The following is a 20099-nucleotide window of genomic DNA, read 5'->3' as shown; positions in this document are numbered from 1 at the left end:
GCAATGCTTCCCAAATTTCATGGAACCTATAAGAAAAGCTTTATTATTTTTATTTTTTTTATTTTGACTGACTTGATTTTTTTTATCCACAAAAACTAGTAATCTGACCACACTAATTCTGTAGAATTAGGACTGGTAGTCATACTTACAGAACAGTACTACATTTAACACTGAAGTGATGTAATTAAACAGAAGCCTGAGATGATGGAAAAGCATAAGGCTTTGTTGCAGAACTTTTCTTTGTTGTGCATCCTGCCCACATTGTGAACTTACCAGCAGTCATCTCAAGAAAATAGTTTCACAGACAACAGTTTCTAAACACTGTATAATTTACATCTTACTGAAAATTTCTTGCCACTTAAAAAGCTACAGCCTGGTTTTCACTTGCTAGCAGATTAATGGCTTTATCTTTGCAAGACTACATTTATTTTGTGAAGCTGTTGAAGGAACTTAAATGATGTAGGTACACTCTGCATAAGTGGATATATGCTTGGATACACACTTTCTGTCCACACTCCCCATTTATTTCTTTGCTGAAAGGTATTTCAGCCACACCAGTTCTAAAACTGCATAACAAAACAGTATGTCTTGCTTTGAGAGAAAAAAACAAGTCTAAAGCAAAGCACATATGCCATGTTTTGTTTTTAATTAATTGTCATACCAGTCCAGAAAAAGTAAGGAAAATGAACACATCACAAGGAAGAAAAGGATCCATACTCGAAATCCAGCATTGTTTTTGATTGCCTGTTGGAAGATATGATTTCAATTATCATTCCCAATAAAAATATGAAATTTCAATAATATGGCTCTGCCAACAATTCCATTAAATCCAATCTGGAGTCAGTGGCAACACTCAATATTGACCTAAGTTGAATAAGAATCAAGCCCTAAATTCACCCCATTGACTCAAATTACTTTGAAATCTTGAAAACAGAGACTATAAAAAAACAAGTAAAAACCAAGCTCATCAATAGCATTTACTTTATGATAGAAGAGAAACATGATGCAAAATAAGACAGTTCTGAAACAACTGTTTGGAGAGAACTGAAAAAAAATCGGGTATAAATGTTAAATAAGATGCCAAAATCAATATTTTAAAGAATAAATTACTTCTCTAAATAGTCCTATTAGGCTCTATGATTAAATAGTTCAATAATGGCCATTTCTTCTTCTAAATGATTGATTTAACAATGTTAGTAAGTACTTAAATGTAAAAAATTACCCAGTCCCAGTTCAAAATAGCAAGCATCTGTTCCAGGTATTTTTTTCAGACTAATACTAAGTCAGAAACAAAATGGTAGGGTAGGTAGTTTCCTCTTTTGGTTTTAAGACAGTGCCAATGACTTAGCATTAATATTATGCATGCAAATCTTGAATATATCAGCTTTAATTTACGGAAGTAAAAGAACTTTAAAAAGATGGGCAGCGTTCCTTTTCCTCAGCTCAGACCTCCTAGGTTACCTCACTTGCCTAAGTCAGAGATCTGCATTCTGTTCCCAGATCTGCCACTGACTCAACATGTGACCTCATGGAAGTCAATTAACATCAGCGTGTCTCAATTCTTCTGCAAAGGTGGCAGTGCCCATGTTTGTTAGGCAGTTTGAGAATCATGAATACAAAGCACTTTATCTGAATGTCGGTAGCAAAACTAAGGGTGAGCAAGTGGGGCATCAGTCCCAGGCACTGATATGCAGGGGGCTTAAAGCATCATTTTTTCAAGGCTCACCTCCTGAAAACAGCTCAAAATAATATCTGGGTCTAATAAGATGATATTCAAGACTGCTTTTATGCTTTATAAGGAAGGATTTATTTTGATCAAGTAATGCTTCAAGATTCCATTCCCATTCACTTCAGTGTTTTTGCCCACCACCACCCCAAGTTGCCTTATTTTTTTAGGCAGTGATACTTAGCTCATGGTCACTCCCCTCTTTAAAAAGGAGCTGAAGGCCAGCAGAGTCTACATATCCAAACAGCTGTTCAGATCAAAATGACCAAGACAAATAGTTCCATATTTTAAATACGGTAACTGCAGCCTGCACAATTACTGAAAACGAGGTAATGCCCCTAATGAAGTCTACAAATTGCAAATGTGACCCTTGCTGCAAATGTGACCACAGTGCATGTTTTCAGTAAAGTGCTTTGACATGTTTGCTAGTGAGGAGCAAGAAATGCATTGAAACACTAGTTAAAAACATTACCTCTCTTATGTCTTCATTGCCTTCCTTAATATTTTCTGTTGCACCCACAACTAACTGATGAATACTGTCAATTTCAGTTTCCTGTTGATGAAGAGAGTTAATAAAAACGATGAAAAACTCTACAGGAAAAAAAATGTTAACTCAGAGATTTTGAGGTTGTAATAGATGACAAATGTGAAATAAAGTAGCAGGTGTATTAACATCTTATTTTCATTTGGTACCAGTCTTGATTGACAGAGGGCTATAGGATTCATTAAACCTTACTTTCTATGCCTACATTACTAGGAGCGTGACTCAAGGTCCCTTAAGTCATTGAAAACATTCCCATTATTGACTTCAATGGTCTTGGATTAGACCTGAATGTAGTCTATTAATTTTTGTCAGTTGCCTGAAGGATGCTAGTTTACCAAATACCATTAACTGAACTTAACACACCACCATACTGATTTGGGGCAAAGGATTATAATAGTTAATTCATGAGTGTTGTGTTTTTTCAGTACTGCTAGGAACACAAGCCTAATAAGAATATGATGCAAGGAAATCTACCTTGCAATCTGCTGTGAAATTTGGCTTTTCAGCTCTGTTTTTCCTTAATGTCTGTGTTTTGTTTTGTTCTTATCACCTGTACATTTAACAAGACACAGATCACAACTGAAAAAAGTCTGTAAGAAAAGCACATTTCACTTAAACACAGTTCAGTTCTTTTCCTTGAGTGCTTTGATGCTACAACAGCAAACATTTTACCTGTTGCAGGACTTTTTCTGTGAATATCTCTTGAAGCCTGGAGATCTCAACCACTTTCCCTTCAATTTGTCTTGAGAAACAAAAGAAAATATTCCACCATGTACTAGTGCAAACATTTTTTACTGTAGATTCACATTGTTAAACCCAGAAAAATCAGACAATTTGGTTATTTTGTTAACTATTATTTTAGCCATGATGTGTGATAACTACATTGACAACTGGATGTTAGAGGTATACTTCATGATATTTTGAAGACTTATATAAACACTACACATATAGTAGACGTTATTATAGAAAATATAAGACTTGTGCAAAAACCCAAATGCCAGCCTAATACAACTGGAGTCCAAGGAGTTATTTTCGATTGTGTGGACTATAAAATCCTGAATGGATGAGTCTGTTAAAATGACTAATGGTGAAAATTCGCATAATTATTTTTTGAGTTTCAGACTTAACCCATCAAATAGAACAGTTCCTAGCTTACAAAGAGTATTACCAGGTTTCTTGTAGGTTCAGAAACACCATAAGGTATGAGCTCTCACGTACCTCCCATTTTAAAGGTTTATTTACAAGCATAGGGCTGCTGGATTTTTTTCCACATACGAATGTCTATATTCAGGAGTGTTTTTCTGTAGCAAGCTATCGTTCAGCAAATTTTGTAGCCAGTGAGCACATTTCCTGGTTGTACAATGCGACAGCAAGGAAATAAGAGAGAGTTGTACCTCACTTCATCAAACAGGCTATTCATCTCACCAACAAGTCGCTGGTTTTCTTGTTCAAACTGAGAAAGGGAAAATGAAAAACAACCACACAGTCATTGATCACATCGTTATGCTCTGTAAAGAACTTACTAAACAACAAACATGATTACTCAAAATTGGTTTAAAATCATTCATTGATAGTCTGAGTACTACAGATGTATTTCAGTAGAACTCACACCAGTCCAGGAAACAGAAATGATACAAATGTATTTGTTTATCTGTAACTAGTGATCTTAAAAACCTGTTTTCTCTTATCCAACAGTTAACTAAATTCTCAAAACTGCTTGTATAACTTTTGGTCAGTTTTCTTGGTTAAGTAATCATTTAACATATGGTACAAAAACAAAAAAAAAAAAAGAAAAGAAAAGAAAACCATGCAGAATGAAATTCCTGCACTATATTTGGTTTTGAAAAGCAGCTGTAGCACATGATATTATTCTAACCACATCTGTGCTTGCCAAAATATGAAATGTTCTTAACAGCCAGTATTTTAGAAGATAAGGTAAAGCCCAATGCAGCTGGAATCTCTCTAGAGCAGGGGTGGGCAAAATATGGCCTGCAGGCCAGATCCAGCCCGTGAGACCATTCTATCCAGCCCACGGGGCCCCTAAAAAATTTAGAAAACTAATATTCATCTGCCCTTGGTTCCTGTCATTTCCCCAGTAGGACCCAGGGGAAGTCCGGCGGGCTCAACAGCAGGGTCCACCCAGCCCTGCCCCCACAGCCAGAAGCCCCAGCGGGGGCTTCTGGCCTGGGACCATGCAGCTGCCCCACGTTGGAACCACTGCAGCTGCTCGCAGCTCATGCGGGGCTGTCCAGAACAGGCAGAGGCAGCCCCCAGCAGGCTGCGAGTGGCTGCAGTATGGGGCGCTAGGCACGGGGCGAGCAAGGGGCCACTTTCCACCCCCCCGCCCGCACTCAGCACCCGCGCTCAGCACCCCACTGCCAGCCTGGGCCCCGTGCCGCCTCTGGGCTCGCCAGTCAGGGCTGCGTGCAGCAACAGCAGCTGCGGCCCCCTGCTTGCCGTGCCAGGCAGCGTTTGCCACTATCGCCTGCGGGCTGCCCAGCACACGAGCTCTGGGTGGGCAGCAGCAGCAAACGCTGCCTGGTGTGGCAATCGGGGGGCTGCAGCTGCCTGTGCCTGCTCCAGGCAGCCCTCCGTGGGCTGCAAGCACCTGCAGCAGGGAGCGCCAGCCATGGGGCAGGCAAGGGGCTGCTTTTCCCCACGCTCAGTACCAGCTTCTTCCCTGCCAGTGAGCAGGGGGTTGGGGCTGTGTGCTGCCCCCCTGCCTGTACTGTGGGGCTGGGGGACACTGGGAGTGGATGTCCCGGGGCCAGTGCCAGCAGGGCCCAGAACAGGGCAGCAGGAGCGCGGGGTCCCAGCTGGCAGGGGCTCTACAGAGCTGGTGCAGCTCCCCGCTCTCCCTGCTGGTGCAGCCCAGCCCGGCTCCACAGACCCCTGCCAGCCTGTGCCCTGCTTTGTGCCCCACCAGTGCTGGCCCTGGGACATTGGTTCCGAGATAGTGACCAGGGGTGGGGCACCCCATGCGGCCCTCGACAGCCTGCCAAAACTGGGTAAGTGGCCCTCCGCCTGAAATAATTGCCTGCCCCTGCTCTAGAGTGCTACTTTCTATTTTAAAGGGTGAATAATCAGTGAAGCTAGGTAGCATTTAATATTATTATTTAACATGACATTTTCCAAGTAAATACACATAATAGACAATGGACTTTGCTGCCAATTCATTAAATAAAGTTTTGGACAAGCACCCTAAGAAAGAGACTACTAAAAGTCCAAAGCAGCTTTGAAAATTCTGCATAACCAACCTGGTACCATGGTAGATGCATATAAAATATGCTAATTGCAAATGTCATTTTATAAAGATACTCATTTCCAGAAAAGCATGTTTCTCAGCCCTAAAGTAATGTGTTATCAGAGCTATCCAAGTAGCAGCCCATGGGCTACAGGTAGCCTGTGAGGCGTTGACTCCCAGTGGTTGCCCACTGTTCCTGTTGCTGCCGGGGTCCCCAGCCTCTCCCTGCCTCCACTAGTTTCCACCTCCTGCCTCCACTCTTGGGGGCATCATAGATGGGCTGGGGGAATCTGCATGCTACCTGCCCAATGGGAAGGGAGGCTGCAGGAGGCAGTAGAGCATTCATTCGGCTCCCAGCTGCTCAGATGTTGGACGACAACTCCATCATGAATTTCTAGAGATTTTCATAATGTAGTTAAGAAGCAAAAGCCTTCTTGAAAGTCACAAGTTCAATTTGAAAATTCAACCAAGGGGAGTTTTATAGAGTTTTATAAATAAATTATTTCTTTAAGAACAGTGTTTAAGCAGGAACTAAGAATGTGTGCTACTGAAATCAAATGCTGTACATTTTTGAAGATACCCTTGAAGACTAGTATGGAAAATGCCTGATCAATTTTCAGTAAAAATATTATTAGACATGAAATATTGGCACTTCCACTAAACACTCCAGCTAGTATGTGCCTGTGGTACATTTTATTTCTAAATATCATAATACTGCCATGCTTTATGATTAAGCACCATCTTTGTTGCTCTCCTTAATCAATTTTCTCCCCGGCTCCCTTCTCCCATTCTACAATAGCTTGCATCATCCATCCTTCTCCAATGAGCCTTCTCCATTATTTCTTGAAACAGGTCTAAAGCACAAAGTTTCTCCCATACTAGGTCAGTCTCTCAACAGTAATTCAGAGAGAAAAAAAATTGTGCAACAATTAAGGGTGTCACACGTAATACCTTGTTGTAAAACCAGAAAAGTTAGGAAATGACATGTTAGCCCTCTACTATTCTCATGATCCTCCCCCCATCGTCACATCTCACCCTTATACAAATGCTACACAACACATTTAACTGTACTCCTTTTGGGATGCCATCTTGCATTGTTTCATATGGGACCAAAGGGAAGCAGTGCAAAAAACAGGTTAAATATACAACTACAAGAGCTGTGGCAAAATTGGTCCCTATATTGACCAAAGGAAGCCTGTGGCTTCAGTCCTATTGAAAATGGGAAGAGGCAGACATTTTTTTAAAATAACTTGTTAGTAGGTGTCTGAGAGGCCCATAAGGTTTATCTTATGATGTATAGTGGAAAATAATTTGTAAACCTTTTTAACACAGAATATGCTTTTTATGTTATAGGTCTACTAATGTTGGATCTTGGGAGGGTGGGTTGTTTTCTGGGTTTTTTGGGTTTCTTTGTTTTGCATAAAGGCAAAAGACTTTTCAGCTCCTCCACCAACCTGCAACCTCTGAACAAATCAATTTGTGTATCCATCTGCCAGGCACTACTTCCCTTTCCAATTGTCTTAATTCACAGTATAAACAAGCAGACACCCAACAAAGAAACCTGCCCTTTAAGAAAAAGCCTCAATTTTAAACTATTTCTTTTTTTTCCAGACATACAGTTTTGGGATTTATTTATTAATGATGGAAAGTGGTCCTGTATTTTCAAAATACAGTCCAAGTTGTACAAGAGAGTATATTTCATTCTGCTTTTTAAAGTAAGTGCTAACTCAATAAAACAAAGTGTCCAATTCTGATTATTTTAACACTGCAAAATGATGTAACCCTATCTACAAAGTAATCTCAGGGGTCAGCTGGATCTAGATATCATGAGTTGTGGCATACTCATCTCCTACTTGCCCTCAGCCACAAAGCAGTGCTGGAAGGATGCTATCTAATGCCATGGTGTTTAACTTATGTCCAGTGGAGCTCCCTCTGGGTCTGGAAATTGGCCGGTGGGGAAGTTGGGGAATTAATAATGCCACTGCTTCCCCTGTCATATTTCCAAGCTCTGCAGGCTGGATGACATGGCCCTGTGCCCGGGCTAGAGCCATGGGTAAGATCTTGCATAAGGCCCAATCCAGTACACGGGGCTGGGGCCACACGTGCTGGATGAGGCCCTAGCCAGATCAGGCCCTGGCTGGGCTGTACTCACATGCTCAATCAGGCCATGCATGACAGATCAGTCCCACTGACTGGATCCAGTCCACAGCCTGAACCCACACTACTCATCCGGCCCATGGGGCCAAAAGATTGGGTACTACTGATCTAGCAGAATACATCCTCTTTCCCCATGGGCATTGAAGTAATCCTGGAAGGTCTTCTAGTGGTTCAAGAACAACAGCAGTGTGCCACCAGCGATCCTTCCACAATTGAGTCTCTTCCCCTATGCACTGATTTCTGATTATAATAAGGAAGATACCTAACATACCAACTAAAATAACTGAGTTCCAATACATCAGAAGAACCTTGACTTCAAAGTTCATTTCTATAGAAAGAGTATGCAATAAAAAAAAATACAATGACTAATGTAAAGATATTTAGTGTTATAGTAACTAGTGGCTGGAGGTGTTTAATCCTTGAGAGCTGATAACCACTGTATTACTATGCCTCTGTAAATGTAATAACTTTAATAGAACTACATCGCTGTAACGTTGGACGTGACTCAGAGCTAGGAGGCCAGCAATGAGCAGTCAAAATCATCCTCACCTGACCAGATGCATTACAGTTTATTCAAACTGCTGCAGGAGTATTTGTTAATAGCCCTTCATGAACATTCAGCCCCAAAAATCTACAGTCTTTAACTAGCCTAGTGAGAGTGACAGGATAACCAATTGAGAAGTTGGGTTTTTCAATAAAGACACAATAAATGTCTCTAATCCCTTACACATAGTATAAATCCACTCTGAGAAAGAATTATTAAAAAATCCTTTTGAAATCCAAAGCCTTCTATTGGTGTGATTTTTTAAATATCCCAGATAAACTTTGCAATTTGAAGTGATGCCTGATGAATTTTGGTTCACACTGTAATAATCTATGATAGAACAGTCAATTGAACAAAAGGTTAGAACAAAGAACACATAATGTATCAATATGTCAGAAAAGAATTTACATGATAGGAACATAAAGCTGGAACTATGACAATCAATATAACTCAGCTATCTATGGCTTAATAAGAAAAGCTCTTTTTATGACAGTAAAATATGCTGTTACAAATGGATGGCACAAAATGACAAATTACTTAGACTTTCCCCACTATTTAATGAATAGCTGTAATAATCAGAGTTCTTTTTGTTATCCAGAGACATACATCATTAAGTATACTGTACTTGAATTCAGTGAAGATAAAAACAATAAGATGAAGGCAGCTGAAGAAAATCAGATATTTTCATAACTGAAATAGCAGAAACAGATTCCATTCCACTCTATCTGGCCACAAGACATCTGTTTATAATAAGTATAAAAGCATTAATATACCTGTACCCTGGGTTATAAATTGAAATTTATTGTGCAAATCATACAATAGCCTCCAACAATTTTGGACCATACAATGATCTCTCCTATGGGTGAAATAATAGATTAAATTGCTGTTGCAGCCATATGATAGGGTTTTAATACATTATTTTATCCTCAAGAAGGATCATGAAACCCTGATGGTGAATTATGGGTATAATTTGCCACAACGCAGTCCAATTTAAAACCAATATTGCACTTTTTAATACATTTTTCACCATTTTGTAAGTTGATTAATTTAAAATAAATGCAGCTTCTATGCAATTGGGCTATTATGCATAATTATTCACAGATTACATTTTTAAAAAAGTAAAAATCAACTGCCCCTATAAAAACATTCATAAAAACAGAGAGAAAAAAATCTAATAATCTCTTTAATCAACTATTCAGTGCTGTGAGGATTGCTTACTTTGATGGCTCTATGTTGACAAACACTGTGATAAAACACACGATTTCATGCAATACTCTGAAATAATGTGCGAATCACAGATTAACAGGTGCCTAATTTCCTCTCTAATATACATTAGTGTAATCACTGAATTCACTTTTATACACAAATGGAAAAATCTGACCCAATAATTTCTTTTTTCTGCCAGGAGAGGAAATCACTTAGAAGAGCCTGAAGATAGTGCCATACTGGAGGTCTTTCTAAGTCAACATCACATAAAAAAAAGCCCAAACCCCCCAAATCCATCTCAACCTATATAACAATCTTTGGGTGGGCATGGCCTCTAAACCTGAGGCACTATTCCTTGAAAATGGTTTCAGGCACTTGGGTAAGTGCAGTTTCATTAAGGGGAACAACCATAGCAAACATCGCTACATTTTGTAAATCTAGTTATAATGCTCACCGGGCAATAAAACAATCTGTAGCAGGTCTAGAAAATTAAGAATTAAGGCTTGCTGCAAGCTCTGAATGCATCAGTCAGTTAGTGGCAAAAAGCTTCATTGGCTTCACTGTTCATATCAAAAAAGAAAGATCTGAAAAGCATTAGCACAGCATCCCAACAATGCTTAAAAGAAAAAAAAAAACTTGCTATCCCGATTCCTTCTACTATCCATATCTGCAATCTAACCTGATTTAAAAAATAGTTACCCAGCTTCCCATAGGGAAGGTAGCTTAAACTATAAAACAAATAGGGACATAGCTGAGCTCACATTCATGTTACACCTTTCTATTAACATGCAAATAAGAGAAGACTGACTGGTAGCAAAACCATTTTTTGTACTGACACACTGCTTTGGCACCTTCTGCTCTGATTTACCTGTTAGGCATAAACAAGGTAGAAGCATAAGATATCACATGGAGGTAATAGGTGCTTGTTAATTTTTATGCACATTGGCCTCGTCTATGAATATCAGCAGTACAAAGTAATCTTTCATTCCTTGATGATTGTGCCAGAACCCCAAACTCGTTTGCTGAGAGGGTTGGAAGCTCACATACACACGCCTTTGATTACCATTCATTATATGCTCTTTTCTTAGCGCTAATAAATTAAAAGTGATCAACTCTGGGTATGATCAAATGGAAGAGGCCTACTTAAAGAATCATAGAAAATTAGGGTTGGGAAGGACCTCAGGAAGTCATCTAGTCCAACCCCCTGCTCAAAGCAGAACCATCCCCAACTAGATCAGTCCAGCCAGGGCTTTGTCGAGCTGGACCTTTAAAAACCTCGAAGGATGGAGATTCCACCACCTCTTTAAGTAACCTGTTCCAGTGCTTCACCACCCTCCTACTGAGAAAGTTTTTCCTAATATGCAACATACATTTCCCTTGCTGCAACTTGAGACCATTGCTCCCACCACTGAGCACAATCTAATTCCACCCTTCAGGTAGTCAAAGTCTGCTATTAAATCCCATCTCGGTCTGCTCTTCTGCAGATTAAATAAACCCAGTTCCTTCAGCTGCTGCTCCTAAGTCATGTGACCCAGCCCCCTAACCATTTTTTGTGTCATCCATTGGACTTGTCCACATCCTTTCTGTAGTGGGGGTCCCAAAACTGGCCACTGTATTCCAGAAGTGGCCTCATCAGTGCTGAATAGAGGGGAATAATTACTTCCCTTGATCTGCTGGCAATGCTCCTACTAATGCAGCCCCCCCCCCATATGACATTGATTCATATTCAGTTTACTGTCAGCTGTAATCCCCAGGTCCTTTTCTGCAGAGCTACTGCTTAGCCAGTTGGTACCAAGCCTGTACTCCTGCATGGGACTTTGAACTTGCCTTTACTGAACTTCACGAGATTTCTTTTGGTCCAATCCTTTAATTTGTCTTTAGGTCACTCTGAATCATAGCCCTACCCTCCAGCATATCTACTGCTCCCCACATCTTGGTGCCATCCCCAAACTTGCTGAGGGTGTACTCCAATCCATCTTCCAGATCATTGATAAAAATATTGAACAAAACCAGCTTCAGCACTCCACTTGATACCAGCTGCCAACTAGACGTGGAGCCATTCATTACTACTCTCTGAGCCTGATGATCCAGCCAGTTTTCTATCCACCTCACAGTCTGTTCATCCAACCCAGACTTCCCTAACTTGCTTGCAAGAATTCTGTGGGAGACTGTATCAAAAGACTTGCTAAAGTCAAGGTATATCACATCCACTGGTCTCCACAGAGCCAGCAATCAGGTTGGTCAGGTGTAACTTGCCCTTGGTGAATCCATGCTGATTGCTCCTGATCACTTTCTTCTCCTCCAAGTGCTTATAAATTGATTCTTTGAGGACTTGCTCCATGATTTTTCCAGGGATTGAGGTGAGGCCGACTGATCTGTAGTTCCCTGGATCCTCCTCCTTCCCTTTCTTAAAGATGGGCACTATATTTGCCCTTTTCCAATTGCCTGGGATTTTCCCTAGTCTCCACAAGTTTTTGAAGATAATAGCCACTGGTTCTTCAATCACATCGGCCAGCTCCCTCAGCACCCTCGGATGTATTGCATCCAGCCCTATGGGCTTGTACATGTCCAGCTTTTCTAACCAGTCCCTAACCTGTTCTTTCACCACTGAGGGCTGCTCACCTTCTCCCCAAACTGTGCTGCCTGGTGCAGTAGTCTGGGAGCTGACCTTGCCTGTGAAGTCTGAAGTAAAAAAGGCATTGAGTACTTCAGCCTTTTCCTCATCATCTGTCATTAGGTTGCCTCCCCCGTTCAGTAAGGGACCCACACTTTCCCTGACCTGCCCCTTGTTGCTAATATACTTGTAGAAATCCTCCTCGTTACCCTTCATGTCCCTTTCTAGCTGATACTTCCTTTCTAGCTGATTACGCTTTGGCCTTCCTGATTTTATCCCTGCATGCCTGAGCAATATTCTTACAGCCTTCCCTAGTCATCTGCAGGGATCCTGGTTTTCTTTGTTTAAAAATCACAAGTTCTCAGATTTAAAAAAAAAAAGGGGGTGGGTGGGGTGGGGTGGGGTGGGGTGGGGAGGTCCCAAATTCTCTGATTTAAAAACCCCAAATCTGCGTATTTCCGTGATTAAAATGAAACACCACTATATATATATAGGTATCAGTTGAACACAAAGTTTTATTGATATATTTACAATTTTAAAGGAATTTAGAAGCCTACCGGTGCCTCAGTCTCTATGGTAAAATAAATTCTAAATACCTATACATTTTGACATTGATTTTGGGTTTTTTTAAATGGAAAATCAGAGCTCCCTTTTGCTCCCTCCCACCCCCACCTGCATTGTGGTGCCAAGCAGCCCTGATATGCCAGTGCCCTGCCCATGCCATTACCCCTCACTCTGAACCCACAGCCCCCCGGCCCTGCTGGTGCCCCTCACCTCCAACCCACAGCCCCCTGCCACCCCAGCCCTGCTGGAGGAAGCCCTGAGCTGCCCGGGCTACAGAGCCAGGGAACCAGGTCTGCAGCCCTCTGCCCCCGCTCTGCAGAAGCACCTGAGCCCCAGCTGCTGCCCATGGGAGATGGCTGCTGCCTTGGAGTGTGGAGCCTGGCTCCCCCTCCCCCCGGCAGCATGGCCAGAGTGGAGCCCATGGTGGGTGGGGGCAGATGCAGGCTGGCCACTACAGGCTTAGGCTCCTCGCCCTGTTGTCCTTCCCCTGGGGCCTGAGTGGCCAGGACCTGGCACGTCAGGGGAGAGGGGGGTTGTGTCCCTCACTGCTGCAGGCGGGCAGGGTGCACTTTACCATGGTGGTGCAGAGCTCCCACAGGTGGCTCGAGCCTCCCTGCCCCCCATGCTGCCACCCCTGTTGCTGCTGGGTGGGCACAGGGCACTTCACACATGTCCCCACTCACCACACCGACTGGGCAGCAGTCCCAGCCCTGCCCAACTCCCTCCCTCACTATGGAGCTCTCAATCCTCCCCTGCCCCAAGACTTACCTGTGGTGAGCTGCGAGACCTGCTCTCCAAGCTGCCTGATAGCCACGTGTATGTGTATGTGCATACATGTACATGGCGTCCCCTGCCCGACCAGCCTCCTCCCGCTCCTCGTAGCCCCTTACAGACTAGAACTCTGTCAACCTGCAAGGGGAAACCTGGATCTCTGGTCATCTGTCCAACTTCCACTTCTTGTAAGCTTCCTTTTTGTGTCTGAGCTTACTAAAGAGTTCTCTGCAAAGCCAAGCTGGTCGCCTGCCATATTTGCTATTCATCCTGAACACTGGGATACTCATGGCGCAGGAACAAACTAAGGTTTCTTTAAAATACAACCAGCTCTCCTGACTCCTTTCCCCCTCAGACTGGCCTCCCAGGAGATCCTGCCCATCAGTTCCCTGAGTGAGTCAGAGTCTGCTTTACTGAAGTCCAGGCTCCATATTCTGCTGCTCTCCTTTCTTCCTTTTGTCAGGATCCTAAACTCAATCTTCTCATGGTTGCTGCTGCCCAAGTTGCCATCCACTACTGCATTCCCCATCAATTCTTTCCTATTTGAAAAATATAACTAAAGGTTTAGGGAAGGATGAACACTGGATGTAGCCTCCCATCACCATCAGGAGAAAAATCAGCCATCTAGGGTAGAGCTGACTTTTGGCAACATCTTAAGTCAACTAGTAGAGGAGAGGCGAGGCGAGGCGAGGCGGTACTTCCAACGACAGTAATAGCTATAGCTATGCTTCTGCTGCCTTTTGTCTCTGTTCTAGATACTATATGCTCCTTAGTACTTTTGTGCTAATATGATACATTTGTAAAGAAAATCTGCTGTTCATATTTAAGAATAAATTATTGCACAAGCCCAAGAAAAATTTTTACTGTCATACACCTAGCAAGAACTAAAAAGAATCTCGATACCATTTTGCATCTGTTGCTTTGCTGAACACGCTACTAAATCTAGAGCTAAGTTAAATTTTAACACACAAGTCATTCTGATATGCCTAGACATGGCAGGAGTGTCAGATCTGTGTCACAGACAATTTATCATTCTGCAAAATGTAGGCAGAACATGGCAAGCTAAGAGCAAAGTGACATGATGGCCTTGTGTTTGTTGATTTAACTCGGAGCTTCAGTGTTATTTTTATGCAGTTTTCTCATACAGTGTCATTCCTGACTCACTGCAAATGAAATTAAAAAAAAGTGAGCCAGTGTGAAATGATCAATGCCAAGTTCAAAATATAAAAAATAAAAATGGAGAGCAGTAGGACTTTGGAAGGGTGTATGGAGTAATAATGGACTTTCCAAAAAGGTCTAGCTGCTGTCCCTTAGGACTAGCTGACAATATATCAGGCTACAGCGAAGTCAGGGAGATTTTAGAATTCTTTTGAAACATCACATTGTGAATACAGTATTCATTCTCAATAGCATACTTGTAAAATAACTCTCTGAACAACACACAAAGATGCTGTGAAAGAGAAATAAATTTAATAAATTCCTTCCTGGCCCATGTGGCAACCAGTCAAGCCCAGGAACATGGGAAAAAACAGATAAACCATACAACCTAAAGACAGCAGGAATAATTCCACAAATCACATCTTCTAAATCAGGGGTGGGCAATTATTTCAGCTGGAGGGCCACTTAATGAGTTTTGATGAGTTGTCGAGGGCCACAAGGGTACTCCTGCCCCTTAACAGGTGCCACGCCCCCTGCTTGCCATCTTGGGACTGGAAATCCCACCCCTAACCCCTAACCCCTGACCTTTGCCACTGGAAGTCCTTGCCCCTGGAAGTACTCCTTTTGGGAGGGGGAATTGTCATCTTAGAATCGGAAAGCAACCAAATCATATACTAAAAATCCAACATCTACTATAACATTTTATTTTTAAAAAATACTTTTGTCCTGATTGACATGTGTTTGTATAGTGTATATAGAGACGATTGCATAATAGCTCAAAATAAAGTCTTATGCTTGCATATTGTTTGTGGGGAGATACGGGGGAGGGTGTCGGTGTGTGTGTAGAATTTGTGAGAGGTGTGAGGGGGTGTGGACAAGGGTGTGGGTGGGTGTGGAGTTTGTCAGGTTGTGTAAGTGTGTGAGGAGCATGTGTTGAGGAGGGTGTGTGTGTGTGTGTGTGAGATGCGTGGGGGGGTATGTGTGTATATGGTGGGGTGTGTGTGGGGGGCCTCCCCCCACATGCTCCTCCTATGGCACAGCTGCTGCTTGCAGCAGCAACAGGCCCTCAGGGTGCTCATGGCCCGCAGCTCTAATCAAGTCCCAGGAGCTTTACAAAGTGGCAGGAAGAGGGGCCAGGCCAGCCAGCTCCACTGCATGGGGCTCCCCATGGCTCATGTGCAACTCCTGGGATTTGGCCAGAGTAGCACAGTGTTGGTGGGGGAGAGCTCCATGCAACGGAACTGGTGGCCTGGCCCTGCTCCCTGCACTGACATGCAGTTCCCAGGACTGGGCCAAGGTGTCAGGGAGTGGGGCCAAGCCAGCCCAGCTTCATTGCACAGGGCCCCTGCTCCTCCTGGCCAAGTCCCAGGAGCTGGACTTGAGCCACGGGGAACCCCACGTATTGGAGATGGGCTTGTCCCACGCTCCCATTGCCCTGCTCCGGCTCCACACTCCAACCAACCCCAGCCCCGGCATGGGTCCTGAACTCCCACTGACCTTGCATCCTGGGCTCTGCACTCCCACTGGCCCTGGCCCCACGCTCCCATCAACCCCAGCCCTGCACTCCCACCCAGATACAGCTTCCCCTTCACCTGCTGCCTCTTCCCTACTTGCTGTCTGGAGTACTGCAGCAGGGACAGGAGCAGGAACCACTGGAGGTCAGGGGAGCTGAGCAGTTCCCCAGGCAGCTGCAGCAGTGGCAGTAACAGCCCTGCTAGGAAGCTGTGTGCACTGGCCGGTGCCCGGGACCTTCAGCAGACAAGGGTGGGAGCGGGCAGGGCTCAGCCCCACGTGGAGTGCAGCAGAGGCAACCATGGGCTAGGCTGGATACAATTATTATAGTTTCATTGTTGTTAGGGTCAGAAGGGACCTCAATAGATAGAGTCTAACCCCCTGCCCTGGGCAGGAAAGAGCTCTGGGGTCAGATGACCCCAGCCAGGTGCTTGTCCAGTCTCCTCTTAAAGGCCCCCAAGGTAGGGGAGAGCACCACCTCCCTTGGAAGCCCATTCCAGATTCTGGCAACCCTTTCTGGAGGGGAATCCCAGTAAAGAAGTTCTTCCTGATGTCTGACCTAAATCTGCTCTCTGTCAGTTTGTGGCTGTTGTTCCTGGTTATCCCAAGGGGTGCCCAGGTTATTGGTGGGTGCCTGCCCACAGGCCAGATGAAATCACCTGGTGGGTCCAATCTGGCATGTGGGCCATATTTTGCCCACCCCTACTCTAAACCGAGAGCCAGAAACTCCCCTTTTGGTATCCACTCCCTTATTCAATCTTCTTTTGAAACTAAGCCACTTGTGGAATGCTATTCCTTCCTAATCTGGAGAACTACAGTGCCAATCCAAGCCTCATAACCAGTGTTCCCTCTAAGCTGTGTGGTATGCGCAGCCACGCAGGTGCACCTGGAAGTGCAGCATGAGCACGCCTGCGTGGCTGCACGCGCCGCACGGCTTAGAGGGAAGGCTGCTCATAACTGCAACATTTTTATATTGAAGCTAAATGCATAACTGAATTATGGCTCCAAAATGCGTTTACTTATACTAAAATAGTTTTGTCACTGCTACATAGGTTAGACTCACCATGATGCTGAAAAGATAACTTTACTGATCTTTGGCTTTTTATGGCTCAGGGCCCAAATCTGGTGCATGAGGTGGGGCAGCACTGCTTGATTTCAGCCAGGTTGGGGTGCCATGGGGCCCAAATCCTAGTGTGCTCGGGCAGTGCAGTTCCCAGTCTGACCTCCTGACCAGCCCCGTGTCATCTGGCCCATGGGGCCAAAACTGCGAGCACCACTAGTCTACAATATTTGCAAATCCCTTGAAATGCCACAATGAAAGCTTTGGATGTTTTGAATGCAGCAGCACTTTGCTTTAGTTCAGACAGTAATTTTGATCACACTGCACCTGTGGGATGGCTGCTGCTTGGGTTTTACCTGTTTCTGTCCAAGTGTCTGCAATGTGTTTATGTGTCTGGACAAAGCCTTTCGAAGTGCGATCTCTGAAATACTCTGCACACACTGAAAGCCCTAAAGTCGATATGAAGCTACCTTGTCCTTGCAATTTGGAGCGTCACGTCAATCAGTTCCACCATGAATGGGGTAGATGACTGCAGAAAATGATGGTGACAACCAGAAAGATGCATAGAGTGCACTGAACGAAAGCCTGTTGGGTAACTTGCCACTGTAACAATGGCTTGATCAATAAGAAAAATGGCTCAAGCAAACCTGCTTTGTAATCACTGACCATACACATAGAAAGAATAAAGTGAAATAAGAATAACTTGACTGTGTTCTGGCACTAGTCTGAGGCAGAAGCTGTCACAACAATCTTATCCTCCAGAAGTTTCTTTATGCTTCTCTTAATGCTACCATGACTTCTGCTGTTTGCTTACTTAAAAAGCAATTCATAATGGCAATTTAAAAGAGCAGTTTTAATTTAAATTTCAAAGGGAAGTTTTAATTGCTGAAAAATAGTTGCTCACTAATAGCATAACTGCGCAGCAATGACTTTTAAAATTATTTTGTAGCAATGCTAATATTAACTGATAGCAAGAATTAGGAAACCAAGTGGAAAAGGCATACATAGGACACATTTGTTATCGAGTCATTTTGCATAAAAAGCAAGTTGAAAGCCAAGTGTGGGTGGGTGTTCTGTTCCTTGCCACACAATGTAGTGATAGCATTAGGTGAAAAAATCCACAATTAGCAAATGTAAAACACAATTTACCATTTGAATTTCTTCAGGTGACAGCTCATCTTCGCCTCTGCCATCTCCCCAAAGCCCAAAGTTAGTTTGGGCATCTGTCAGATTCTTCTCTGTAAAGATAAGCAAAAAACCCATACATCTGAACATCTTGCCATGTAGAGCTGTAAGTGCTGTTACATCATTTCCTAGTGCTGTTATGTCATTTCCTAACAATGATCAAAATATTATCTGTTATTTTTAGTTAATCAAAATTCATACTCAACAATTCTTATACGATGATCACGCATATAACAAAGCTGCAGGACTGGGAACAAAAATGTATTCATGTGTTTACTTCTGTTGCACAGAAAAGAGCTATCTTGAAGTATGGAAATAAGGCACTGGAACAACTTCCAGGATATACCAAATAGAAGGCTAGACAGATTTGTACCTTCGTAGACTAACTAAATCACAGATGTATTGCACAAGCTTTTAGAAGCAGAGGACTTATTTCATCAGATGCTATCATCTCATATCATCAAGTATGCACACCAGTTTTTGTTGGCTCTTGATTTTTGCTAAAGATATGAAGCAGCTATAACAGTTACAAGGACATTTCCTCCCCACCCCCAAATTCTGCATTTTAACCAAAGTACATGCAGAATTTACAAAATGACATCATCTTCCAGAGAGATTTGATAGATCCTCTGATCTTCAATAGTAACTTCAGAACTTCATTTTAAATAAGATCAGCTCAGGAACCAACTTTTCAATCTACTTATTGTGGTTCTGATCCTGCAGCTGACTATACAAAGGTCTGCTGGTTTAGGATCAAGTTATAAGATCAAGTTCCATCCTATAAACAACACTGACAATTTGCTTAACTTTACACGTCATCAGAGTAGCCCTATTGATTTCAAGAGGGCTATATTCATGAGGAAAGTGTCTATGTGGAGACAGTTCAGCCTTTTGATGCCTGACAGGACCAAAATGGTCCCTTAGGCCTGTAAGGCCTAGAACAGCCCTGACATAAGTAGGCTAAGAATGCATTCATGGAGTTATGTGATTATATGACCTGCTCCCTACAGAAAAAAGGGTCTGATGCAGCTTGTTTTCTGCAAGTGTCCAATGATAGAGGCTTGTTATGTATAAAAGGGTTTGTTATGGCGCATTCCACCCATATCTGGAGCAGATGGCTCCTGATACCAGAGAAAGGAAAGAAACAGCGATAAAGGGGAGACATAATTCAAGCTGTTGATGAAAAACAAAAAAAATGCCTAATTGGTAGCTATGTGACTAGAGGACTATAAGTATTAGTACTCCTTTTCCCTACCCCAATGATGCCTGAGAACTGACGACATCTGATCTCTCTCTCTTCAAGGAACCTTGCTCGCTCTGGAAGCCTGGCCAGCTCCCAAGTCACGTATTACTAAGACTGGTAATATACAATTACTTGCTTGCTAAGATTGTATCTTGCTAAGATTACTGAAACTGCTAAGATTATATCTATATGCATGCTTGGAGTTAATACTTTATAATGCTCAATAAAACTGACTTATTAAGGAGATAACTGGGTTCTTGTTTGGAGATGATAAATAAATAACTGGGTTCTTGTTTGGAGAAGACCGAAGTATATTTTAAGACAATACGATCTTGCTGTTTGCTCCCTCTCTAGTTAGGACAACCAGATACCCCTTGGTTTTTAGGAAAACATCTACACATCAGTTTATGGCAGGGGTGTCAAATTCAACTGGCCCTCTGGGTTGGACGAGTGGTGCAACACCAGTCCATGGGCCAGCTCAGCTCCAGGAACTCCATTCCCCACCAGTGCATGCCTGATATAGTGCCTGAAGCGCCTAGGCAAGAATCTGTGCTACACATAGTGCCCACTC

General features: G+C 43.0%; 1 protein-coding gene across 1 annotated transcript in view; it reads right to left on the bottom strand.

Annotated features, from left to right (window-relative positions):
* Positions 1–627: 627 nt before the first annotated feature.
* The window catches only part of STX18 (syntaxin 18), a 113577-nt gene continuing 94105 nt past the window's right edge, over positions 628–20099 (bottom strand). Inside the window, exons 7-11 of the mRNA XM_006277408.4 lie at positions 18250–18338; positions 3665–3723; positions 2943–3012; positions 2199–2279; positions 628–744 (exon numbers count right to left, since the gene is read on the bottom strand). Coding sequence (XP_006277470.1) covers positions 649–744; positions 2199–2279; positions 2943–3012; positions 3665–3723; positions 18250–18338 — 395 coding nt within the window. The 3' untranslated portion in view covers positions 628–648. The remainder of the gene's footprint in view (positions 745–2198; positions 2280–2942; positions 3013–3664; positions 3724–18249; positions 18339–20099) is intronic.

This window comes from Alligator mississippiensis, chromosome 2 (genome assembly GCF_030867095.1).
Source record: "Alligator mississippiensis isolate rAllMis1 chromosome 2, rAllMis1, whole genome shotgun sequence".
Classification (NCBI taxonomy): Eukaryota; Metazoa; Chordata; order Crocodylia; family Alligatoridae; genus Alligator; species Alligator mississippiensis.
Note: the sequence above shows the minus strand (reverse complement) of the source record. Positions and strands in the feature narration are given on the sequence as shown.